This window comes from Hibiscus syriacus, unplaced genomic scaffold (genome assembly GCF_006381635.1).
Source record: "Hibiscus syriacus cultivar Baekdansim isolate YM2019G1 unplaced genomic scaffold, ASM638163v2 tig00110819_pilon, whole genome shotgun sequence".
In the NCBI taxonomy this organism is placed as follows: domain Eukaryota; kingdom Viridiplantae; phylum Streptophyta; class Magnoliopsida; order Malvales; family Malvaceae; genus Hibiscus; species Hibiscus syriacus.
The window spans coordinates 1674816-1687401 of record NW_024062875.1 but is presented as its reverse complement, the minus strand read 5'-3'; the positions used below and the strand labels follow the sequence as shown (position 1 = coordinate 1687401).

The window sequence follows — 12586 nt, the reverse complement described above, 5'->3', positions numbered from 1 at the left end:
AGAAAAACAACGTAAAATTTTTAATAAACTTAGTGAATCGAGTCGAATAATAATTTTTTTAACCAACACTTTTCGATTTGCAATCAATTCCCTTAATGAGTACCCTTCTCGCACTAGGGAAGTGCTCGGTCATGGAGGCTGGGATTTGGTGTCTCTACGGTGGTTTACTCTTAACATGGGAGTTGGGTTTTAAAAAAATTGGTCCTTAAGAGCAATACTATAGCTGCTGTTACGAGCAATATTATTTTTGTTATAAAAGATCATTAAAAAAAATCAACATCAATGAATTGAAAATATTCAAAATCAGAATAATCTAAATTCAAAATGGTTTGATCCAAAAATAACCAAACCTATCGAATTAATCAACAACTCATGGGAGGAGGATCAGATGTATTAACATCAAACAACGTTTCAGTATTTTTCTTGAAAATCCTACTACCAAACAATAAAAATCCCAACGTATGACAGGCAACCGCCATTAGAAACGCACCACCATTAAAAGACAGGATAGAAAGCATTACCAGATAAGCAAGACCAACCCTAATGGCATGCAACAACGTTTGCACCACACCGGCCAAGATATTATTGCTTGTCCCTGGCTTGATCCGTTGACAATGCGAGAGCCATTCGATGAGGAACGCGAGCATGAACATGAATATCAAGGCTAATGTGTACATACCAACACCGTGACGGCCGAGGCAAAGGGAGAAGAGGATCTCGGCAATGTTGCCCCAAAAGAAGGTCATATGCATCATCATCATCCTGTGGTGGTGCATCCCAAACGTTCCATTGGTTGATTGCGATGTTGATGCCATGCCTTCCATGCCACGATCATGATTCACGGTACCTACACGGTGTAAGTAGTGTAAAAATATATATGCAATAATGGAAATTGTAAGTTCAAAGATGGAATATGGTGTTTTTGGGTGGAAATTTGTGTTGAACCTAAAGGAGAAGAAGTGGATGATATAAGGAGGTTAATAAGGCCAAAAGTTTAGGGATTTTGAAAGATAAAATGTACAGTACAGTATCATATATTGTCCTAGTAAATTTTGTACTAATTTAATTCAATTTAGTTCTATTTGGTCCCTGCAGTTGGCAAGTTCTACTCTTGAGTTTTCTTATCCAAATAATACCATTGACCCAATGACTTTTTTATATAAAATTATATGAAAACTAAATGAAAAATATTATTCATAATATATGCATATATTTTAGGTAAATCACATGTCATTGTATTATGTTTAAATGAATATTTTGGTTTTCAAATGTTATAAAATAATTATAAAATTATTACAAAATAGTAATGAAACATATAATAATTGTAAAAATTTGATAAACTTAATAATCATTTATAATAATTTGATAAAATTTAATGATCATTTCATAGCAATCTGATAAATATAATAATCATTTTGCAATATTTTGAAAATTACTAATCATTTTGTCATTTTTAAAAATTTAATGATTATTTGGTTCATATGAATAAAATATAAAATTAATGTGTTTGGTTGATGAAATATAAAGTTATATGAAATTAATTTTTGCTAAACTATTTGTAATAAGTTTTTTTCAATACTATCAATCTTAAATATTAAATTAAAAATTAATAATATGAAACTTTATAGAGCTTTTGCATTAGACTTCGATTAAAATTTATATTTAATATTTTATTAATATATTTATAAAATATTTTATTAATATATTTATAAAATATTTTATTAATATATTTATAAAATATTTTATAAATATTTTAATATAATTTTACATAATCGTAATATTTTGAGTTAATATTGTTTTATTAGGATATTATAAATTGGTTTGTTCATTTGTCATCAATTTTCACTTATATTTTTATCTAATAAAACTAATTACAAATAAATAATAGATGAAAGAGCAACAAAAATGATATTATCCAAATTTCTCAATCCATTGTATATACGTTGTATAGTGAATAATTTTAAAAATAGTTTTATTACTATATTCTTAATTATTTTTTTATTATGTTACATTACCATCTTCTTAAAATTTTATTAGAATTAATTAATTAATTAATTTATTTATTATAGAAATCAATAATTTATTCTAAATAAGAAATATCTTAAATTACAATAAAGATTTATAATTATAATTGTAAATTAAGCTCATAATTATGACAACTTCCTATAATCATTGAAACAAAACTACTAACTTAATATCACATAAGGACTATACAAAGAAATATTAAAATCTAACCAAGAAAACTTGAACATAGATATATACAAACAAATCTGATAGCATCGGTAAATGAACCACACAAAAAATCAAACTATTAAAATACCACCTATAAATCGCAAATCAGACTCGAGCGACGTGAAAAGTTATTCACGAACGCATAGCAAGTATCCAAATCCAATTCGAGAGTCCAAAGCAAGGAAGATCAATAATATAATAGATAAGTGTCATCTTGATCAATCATTGCGATATCAAATTAACCATTAGAAAAAAATAAGTGAAAACAACGGTCAAACGATTGAAAAACGTGCTAAAAAAGTAGAATAAAACATGTCATAAAAATATATGAAAACGTGTCATACAGATAAACTTATTTTCAATAAAAAAATAAATAAATAAGTAATATAAGAAAATGAAATGACAATAAAGAATATTGACGGTCGGTAATTAATATTAAAATTGATGTCACCACGATCAATAAAAAAAAAGTGGATGAACAACTTATTAATTATAGAAAACTAAAAGAGAATTAGGAGAGAAAACTAACTATAATATAACTTATTTCTTAATATTTACAATCAAATATAAAAACAATATTCCAATATATTATATATGGTATTTTTGAAATGCTACGTTATTATTGATAATATAACATGCCTCTAAGCAAACACGAGTGAAACTGAATAGAATTTAGAATGAAGTCCGAAGAACTTCCGGTGATCGAAACACCATCGGACCGTTCATATATCAATAATGGACACGATCAAACAATGTAGATCTAATCCAAAGGTAGACCCACCACTTTCATTAATCAGTTTTTTAATGTCGGGACCATCCGAACGTAACCTTCCCGTCTCGCATCTTTCTAACCGGATGTAAATAGGTTTGCTTAATCAGTTGAGTTGTTAGTGAGTTGTTCGAATTTGATTCGGTCAAAGTTTAATAAAAATTTGATTTGGGATGACTCGAATATGATTCGAACTCGAATTGAGACCTTAATGACTTGATTCAAGCAAAGTTTAACTCAGCTCAATAAGTTCGCAAGCAACTATTTATTTATTTTATATAATTTTTTCAGTAATTATCTTAAAAAATATTTAATTCAAAAAAATACTAATTAACTAATAAATAATAGAAAAGATGATAAATTATTAATTTTTTAATTTTTTAATAAACAATAAAAGAATATTAAATTATTAATTAGTATTTTACTACACTAAAAAATCAAGCCATATTTATTATTTTAATATATTAGTGGATTATCACTAGTTTAAACTTTGAAATTGTTTCATATACTATTTTGATAATATTTTTGGTTAAATTTATTAATTTATGTTTATATTAAGCTTGGTATAGTATTAATAGATTTTACCTATAATTTAGAATATAAGGTAAAAATTTTGATAAAATTTTGATGAACTTAATGAACATCGAGCTTAATAATAATGAGTCGATTAACAAGTTTTTTTAACGAATACAAGTCGAATAAAAAATTAACGAGCAATGAGTAGAGTAAAATAATAAATTTTTTTAACGAACACGAGTAAAACACTGTCAAACTCTCGATCGACTCACTCGATAAACACCTTTAGATGTAATCACTTGATGTACTTTATTCTCTTTAATCTTCCGTTCTCAACCGTCAGATCAAAAACTCCTTCCCACGTTAAACAAGCGCAACAAACTATCCCCTCCCATCACAACTTCTTTCTCCCCTCACTTTGACCGTCTTTTTAGTCTTCGCCTTGAGCCATTAAAAACCAAGCAAATAATAAAACACTCCGACTTTCAGCTTTGGGTTTTTCAAGCAATTTTTTGTTTAAAAAAGGCTGAAGGTTTTATTTCTTTTACGAGGAGATTCATCATTGTTTTGGGCGTTTTATCTATCGTTTTCGCCTCAGATCTTCTTTGGTTAAGCTGCTTTTTTTTTCATTGCCCAATGCGCGGTAAAAACGTGGCGTTTCTTCCCCTTGGCGTTCGCGTTTTCCGTTACTGACGGCGGTTTCGTTCTGCATTACCAGTACTCAAACCGGTATGTTTTGCTTGGTTCCCGGGAATTTTTTTTAATGCTGTTAAGTGTTCAAGTTAACAAGCACATTTATTTCCTTTACTTTTGCCCCTTTTTGTTTAAAATAATAATTATAGTAAGTATTGGACACTGTTTGGAACTTGGATTCCTAAAATTGAATCTTTTGTCTGAGGAAAATATTATTTCTCTAAAAAAACAGGGAAAAAGATGCGTCTAATTGATTTGGTGAAATAAACGGGATTTTTAGTTCTTATAAGTTTGAAGAAAAAAATGATTGCGTATGTTGGTTTGAATAAGTTGAGGTCGAACTTGTCGGTTCCAGTAAATTTAAGCTGATCGGCGATAACTCTTCATTTGTAGCTTATCTGAATAATTACTCTCAATCCCTTTATGTTTTTTCTCCCGTATGGACCACTCACTTCCGATTCTTTTCAAACTACACATCATTTCAAATTCAAATTTGTCTTCACCCCCTTTTGTCAATTTGTCAACCTTGAACTCGCGAAACTTTTGAATTTCGTTCACTTTTGTTAATATTTTGGAACCTTTAGATGAAATTGTTCACTGTATATCACATTCGCGAAACTTTTGTCAGTTTTTAAAGTGATTTGAGCTCTGTTAGTTGTGAATTATTTGTAATATTTAGTCTAGAAAATATTGAAAAAGTGCATTGATTTTAATTGTTTAGTTACGAACCATGGCAATATGTGGTTGATTTATGGGGTAATCAGAATGAAACAAATTTGATGGAGTCCTAACCTAATGCTTACTGACTTGGAGATTTTACTTGTGAAATAAGTTTTATGGCTTAACTGGTTCGTTTTAGGCATTTGCTGCTCTACTTTCTATTAGTGTATTAGTACTTTCAACGTCAATGGTTAAGTATTAAGGGCATGTTTAGGATGGTATATTTTCATGTTATAATAATACTTTAAAATACATTAAACTTTTAGTTTTGACCTTTTTTCAAATAATGTTTAGCTGTTAAAGGGTAAAACTAGCTGAAAATACTTGATATGATAAAGACTTCTAATTGTGGGTGATACCCCTCAATCAGTGTTGAGAGGATCTATGCTTGTTGCTTTAGGGTTTTGCGTCCTCTTGGTTGCTCTAGTTACTGAACCTTCCTCTCTCGTTTGTTTTGAGAGCCTCATGTCACTATGCATGTGATATACTGGTTTTTGTTTTCAATTTGATCGGGTTTTACAATATTGTTATATAATGTTCGTTCTTATCTCCAGAGTGGCATGAATGAATGTGAATCGAGTCAAAACTGTGCTGCCGGAAAGGGCCTGGAGTTATTAATACCTATACAGGCCATGGAATGCAGTTTAGAGCTCAAACAGAATTCAAGAGGTTAATCCTTTGGAACTTCTGTGAAGACCATGTTGCTCCAACCAAGCCAGAGGGCAAGTATGCAAGGCAGATTGAAACCTGAAAGGCCTAATTTGTCATATGCTGATCTTCATCAAGAAAATACAAAAGATGGAAAAGAGGTTTCACCTAAATCTTCGTGGAAGAATAAAAAACAACATGCTGGTATCAAGGCTAATGACGAAGAAGAGCTTGTGAAGTACATGTCACATTTACCAAGTTATTTAGAGAGAGGAGCAAAAATTCCCCAAGAACAAGTTTTAAATGTTGGGGTCCTTGAGTGGGGGCGTCTTGAAAAATGGCAGGGTAGCCATAAACAGATTTCACATAGTAGTATTTCTTTACTTTCCAGCAGCAACACATCATCATTATCAGCAGATGAATCGTCAGCACATTCGAGCACAAGTCACAGTTTCTCTTCTGCTCATCAAAGGTTACAGCGCCCTTCACTGCAATCTCATCTGACGCCCGTTCCCACAAAAGGCCATTTGCCTTCTGTCAAACCTTTTAGGGAAAGCATTGGAAAGTTTCAAGATCTCAAGACTACCCGGAGAAACACCTTCACTGTTGAAGAAAAATTCATTAGAGAAGATAAATCCTTTTGCAAAAAAAATCAACAAATCAACTCGGAACAGTTCAAGAGAAGAGAAATGCTCCCAAAGACTGATTCAGAAAGTGGAACCGTGGCTAGTGGGGTAAAAGGTAACGTGTCATCTTGTGAGACGAAAATGAAGAACTTGTGTGGTGAAATTATGAAAAAAGCTGAGATATTTCACGAAGTTGTTCCAAAAGGGGCTAACCAAGACGTCACTGAAAAAAGAAACACGGTTGTCCTCCTTTTGCCAAGAGATTTGCCCAAAACAAATCATTCAGGAGCAGCTGACCTTTCTGATTTAACAACTAAGTCTAGTAAAAAGGAAACAGAACCTAAGCAGCAAAGAACCTTCACAGAAACATTTAAAGAAGCTCACCATGAAGAGCTTAGTTCCAGTTTCTATCATTCAGGCCCATTGCCCAGTGAACTTGATGGCAGCAAGCATTTACAGATAAAAGCCGTGGATTTGTTAGATGCAAATAATAATGGCCTTACATCAGGGAGATCTCAATCCGTACCTCGTACAGCAAAGGTAGAAATTAGTTCTTCCAGAAGCAGAAACCTAGAGGAGAAAAAGTTTAATGCAACACAAGTAGCTTCTGCTGCAAATGAGTCTTGCAAAGGATTGGACCCAAAAGTACACAAGGTTACATCTGAAAATGTTCGAAGCACTTCTCCTTTCCGTCATCTTAGCTTCAGCATTGGTAAGACAGGCAAAAGTTCCAGCCTCCAAGAGGATTCTTCTATACCTCAGATGAGCTCGACATGTAGTTCTGCCAAAACCAAGCCAGAAAATCTTGTCACTTCTGGTGTTGACACTTCTTGTGGGGATACCCTCAATGCTAAAAACAGAGCCAGGTCCAGCCCTTTCAGAAGATTATTAGACCCGCTTCTGAAACCAAAGGCAGTTAACTGTCGCAGTTTTACCAATCAACTACAGGACTCAATTATAAGAGAAAGCGCCTGTAAGTCATCAGAACAAACAAGACATTCATCTGTGACTCTGCAGTCAGTGAAAGCGAAATCAAATACAATCAGTCATTGCACAATCAATGTAAATGTTCCAGCACCAAACCAAAAAAATGGATCTTCCGCAGCTCAAGCTCTTCTCAGAGTTCAAGTTAAGAACGGTTTGCCTCTATTAACATTTGCTGTTGATAAAGAGAGTAATCAGCTACGGTGAAGATGTTAAGTTCCAAAGGTAAGGGTGATTATGGATGCATTTACACATTCTTTTCCGTTCAAGAAGTCAGGAAAAAGAATGGTATGTGGATAAATCTGTTATGGTCGGAGAAAAAGAAGAACGGCGAGGAGAGGAGGATTTGGGAATGGACGAGCGAGGGGAGAAATTGGGAATGGATGCGCAAGGGTTAGGGATTGGAAAATGTAAATTGGGAATTGAAGCACGTGAAGGGCATATGATTAACTTACCGGATGAGTTGGAGCAGGCTGAATGGATCCAAGAAGAGTTGGAGCAGTCCGAGTCAAAAGGCCAATACCTGCAGAAAAAAGGAAGGGATAAATAGAGTTGTTAGAATCTGTTATAAAGGACAACCATCTGGCATTATTAGAATTACCGTACAACCATTGTAACTAAATAAGACCTGACTTGAGGCATTTTCTTCCTCATGCAATGAATGAATGACTATTTTCTTATCTAAATTCTCTCATTCTCTTCTCGTATCTTTCTCTGTTTCTCTCATTCCATAACAAATTGGTATCAGGAGCCTTAATTCCTGGAAAATTGCAGACTGTATATGCAAAAGAAGAACCATACCATGGTAGAATCTACTGATCTCTCTGCTATCAAAAAGCAGATTGAGGACTTAAAGAAAATAGTGCAGCAAGCAAATGAGGAAACCAACCCTCCCAAGTGGTGGGAGGCACAAGATAAACGTATCAGTTCATTGGAGTCTAGGATGACAACGACTCAAAGCTACATGGAGCAGATATTGGGGATGTTGACAGGGAGGACGGAGGAGCAAGTCCAAAACAACCCTGGAATTGAGCAGATGTTACATATGACAATAGAAGATACAAAGGATAGGTATCAAGTGTTCGATAAATTGCCAAAACCAAAGGTAGATGTACCAGTGCAGCAGAGCTACTTGTGGTACAGTTCAAGCAGTGGTGATTCTGATTCCCAGGTCACCAGACTCTACAAAGACAAAGAGCAACCTGTAGCAGGAAATTACTATCCAATTAACCTTGGTAAGAAATTTGAACTATCCATATAGGTTGATCGTGCCACAGGAGGATCAAGTATTAAAGATGGAGAAATAGAACTCATGCTTCACAGGCGAATGATTGCTGATAATTCCAAAGGAGTAGGCGAAGTCCTTGACAAAAGTGTCTCTGCGGGAACCACAAGCGAGGTACTTGATTTTCAATATGATGAAACAATGAGTGTAGGTTATTTCAATGCCATCGAGACTATAAAGAACTATGTAGAAGATGATGACCCTTACAAGTTTAGATTGTTGCTAATGAGAATTAATGCGCTAGTAGAGGTCAAGAAGATAATTGGAAAGGGAAGTGGTTTTGTTGCTGTGGAGATTCCATTTACTTTTCTTGCCAAATGTATTTTGGAAATTTTGTGGGAAGAAGCCCGCCAACTTGGCCATGACATATTAATCCTTGGGCATACTATGGTTATGAACACTTTACAGGGTGAATGGGTCCCTGTTGTTGTTGATGACTGGATTCCATGTGAATCACCATGCGAACCAGCATTTACGACCAGTAAGAAGGCTAATGAATTATGGGTTTCTATATTGGAGAAGGTATATGCAAAATTGCATGGTTCTTATGAGGCACTAGAAGGTGGGCTTGTTCAGGATGCACTTGTTGATCTTACTGGAGGTGTTGGTGAGGAGATCGACATGAGAAGTTCCCAGGCCCAGTTGGATATTTCCAGTGGTAGATTATGGTCTCAGTTGTTTCGATTTAAACAAGAAGGATTTCTTTTTGGTGATGGAAGTCCATCAAGCTCTGATGTGAAGGTTTTTTCTAGTAGCATTATACAAGGACATGGGTACTCGTTAATGCAGGTAAGAGAGGTGGATGGACACAAGCTTATTCAAATTCGAAACCCTTGGGCTAATGAAGTTGAATGGAATGGTCCCTGGTCTGATTCATCTTCGAAATGGACAGATAGGATGAGGTACAAGTTGAAGCATGTTCTTCAGTCAAAAGATGGTATATTCTAGATGTCATGGCAAGACTTCCAAATTCACTTCAGGTCAATATATGTATGCCGGGTCTATCCTCCTGAGATGCAATATTCTGTCCATGGACAATGGCGTGGTTACAATGCCGGTGACTGTCAAGATTATAATTCGTGGCACCAAAATTCCCAGTTCCGATTGAGGGAAACTGGTCCAGATGCTTCTTATCCGATTCATGTGTTCATCACCTTAACTCAGGGTGTTAGCATTCTGGAATTTTTGAATGAAAAGATAAGTAAGCTACTCTCTGGTGATGACACTAAGGCAGTCCAGAAAATTATTATCTTTATCGGGAATATGTGTGTGAAAGAAACTTCTGCTTTTAATATGAAAATTGCGCTTGATTTGATTTTTAGCCTTTGTTGTTCAAAGGTTGAGGATATTTTAATTGCAGCTGGAGAAGCTCTATCATTTCTCTGGGGTGGTGTTCTTGTAACTTCTGATGTGATTCTCAAGACCAACTTTATTTCACTTTCCATGCCTTCAAATTTTCTTTTAGGTGACACATCAATGAAGAAAAACCTGATTGATGCACTTGTTACCACTTTGACTGGTTTTGGAAAGAGGGAAAGAGCGATCAAGTTGGTTGAATACTCGGAGGTATTTCAAGAGGTCACTATTGGTGAAAGCCTTAGTGAGAGGAAACTTAGCACTTACAAGGAGCTTTGTAATCTTGCAAATGAGATGGGACATCAAGATTTAATTTATAAATTTTTGGATCTGGATAATTATCAAGCCTCACTAAATTCCAAGAGAGGTGATGCTTTTGGATTTTATAAGATAGCCAAGCAAGTTGGTGATGCTCTTCAACCACTTTTAAGAGTATTGATTCCAAGGCTTCGGCGTTCTCGTGAGGAATTGTGCCTTGCCCTTGCAGATATTATCCAAGGTCAAAAATTTGATCAGGTTGGGAAGTATTTGAAGAAAATAAGGGTGGTTGCTTTTCGTGCTATGGATGACATCAAAAAAACTGTGCGAAATGCTTGTGACAAACTATGTCGTGCTGTAGCCTCACTAACAATAAGGCTCTGTGATGTGTCCCTTACTGAAGCATTAGATGCAAGCCAATCGATGGATATTGTTCTTTCCATTTTGCTTGCAGTAGGCATATTGAGTAAATTTGACAGTATCAGGAAGGCACTATGGGAGTTGTTAGCTTCAATTATAAGAAGGAAAAACCATGGGCAGTCTATGGTTCACTTCATTCTCAAACCCAAGGAAAACATGAATCAAAGGTTAAAGGCATGGGGTGTGAAGGCACAAAGCAAAATGGAAATTTATAGAAAATTGAAGGTCGTGGGGCGAGTTTACTTGAAATTTCAGTCTTACCATCAAACCTCACTTGCTCTTCGAAAGGGATTAAAGCTGGCAGCAAGGTTCTATGGTTCTGTAAGGATCGACAAACGTAGGGAGCAGGAGCACAATCAGATACCGTGGATGAAATTAGAACTGGAAAACATTACGGTGGTAAATTATATTGTACTTCCAGCACAATTCTCAGATTTTGATTCTTGGGGACAAGGATCATCTCGTGGGGCGGGTATTGTTATGGTCGGAGAAGAAGAAGAACGACAAGGAGAGGAGGATTTGGGAATGGACGAGCGAGGGGAGAAATTGGGAATGGATGCGCAAGGGTTAGGGATTGGAAAATGTAAATTGAGAATTGAAGCACGTGAAGGGCATATGATTAACTTACCGGATGAATTGGAGCAGGCTGAATGGATCCAGGAAGAGTTGGAGCAGTCCGAGTCAAAAGGCCAATACCTGCAGAAGAAAGGAAGGGATAAGTAGAGTTGTTAGAATTTGTTATAAAGGACAACCACCTGGCATTATTAGAATTACCGTACAACCATTGTAAATAAATAAGACCTGACTTGAGGCATTTTCTTCCTCATGCAATGAATGAATGACTATTTTCTTCTCTAAATTCTCTCATTCTCTTCTCGTATCTTTCTCTGTTTCTCTCATTCCATAACAAAATCAAGGAGGCAAAGGCAAAGGTCAGGATTATTCCCCTAAAGTTGTTGCCCAGATGAAGGTTTCTGGTTCTGAACTTTCTCATTTTCCCAGGCGAAACCATGTGGATCAATTTAGTTCTAGAGAATTTGTTCTTCTTACCTTGGATGTTGGACAGACAAATTCACAAGCATCTGTTTTCCAGCCAAATGATGAGCAGGCGGCTATTGTTGTTAAGATCCCAAAAAGGAACAGCAGAAATTCAATCAGAGAGGGGTATTTGATTGATAAGCGTCACAGCATGCCTGATGCCGCATTGAAAGCATGTCTGCCGGAGGTAGAGCTTGAACTCAATTCGAGGAAAAAGGGTTCTTTTGTGGGTGTTCAAGACATTACCGCTACAGTCATACTTCCGAGTGGTGTACATAGCTTGCCAAATAAAGGTGAACCTTCGTCACTGATCCAACGATGGAAATCAGGTGGAGCATGCGATTGTGGTGGTTGGGATATGGGTTGCAAACTTAGGATTTTGTCTAATAAGAGCCAATACAACCAGCGACCTAGTTCGTTGAAAGGTTCTTCTACTTCTAATCAATTTGAACTTTTCTTTCAGGTTTGATTCTGGTTCTTATGCTAATCAATCTAAAATGTCCATTATATTATAATAGAAAATCTAAACTTATTTCTTTGTTTTAATTATAACAAACAGGGAGGAGCACATGACAAGATGCCGGTCTTCAGCTTGGCCCCTTTCAGTGATGGTATATATTCAGTCAAGTTCAATTCATCACTTTCTCTTATGCAAGCCTTTTCGATTTGTATTGCTGTTTGGGATAGTGGAAATCACTGTGAGCTTTCAGAATCAGTTCCTTCGTATGAAGAAAGAACTTTGGGGGAAACCATGGTAAATGACAGAACAAGTGAACCTAATCCAATTGAAGCAGCCGCAGGGGCCCCTGCTAGGTATGTCTTGTATCCTCCTGTTTCCCCGGTCGGAAGGGTCTAGAAGAATCTTGCACAATGGACAATCATAAAATTAAGTGTAAAGGTATAATTATATGTTAGGCAATGGTCAGTGAAATATCCATATCCATCACCAGTGAAAAAATTAGTGAACAAGGCTTGTTTGTAATAGCCAGGGACAGGTTCCCTTCAGAGCTTCGGGTCGCCGTATTTTGATTTACTTTCGAC

At 35.4% G+C, this 12586-nt stretch overlaps 1 protein-coding gene and 1 pseudogene across 1 annotated transcript; one reads left to right on the top strand and one right to left on the bottom strand.

The window, feature by feature from the left end:
* Window positions 1-358: 358 nt before the first annotated feature.
* On the bottom strand, window positions 359-1034 carry LOC120142120 (copper transporter 6-like). Its single transcript, XM_039156867.1, has 2 exons — window positions 1027-1034; window positions 359-945 (listed from the first exon to the last, which is right to left on the bottom strand). The coding sequence occupies exons 1-2, from the start codon at window positions 1032-1034 to the stop codon at window positions 363-365; spliced, it is 591 nt and encodes a 196-aa protein (XP_039012798.1). The 3' UTR covers window positions 359-362.
* A 3029-nt stretch (window positions 1035-4063) lies between these two features.
* Window positions 4064-12586, top strand: LOC120142179 (annotated as a pseudogene).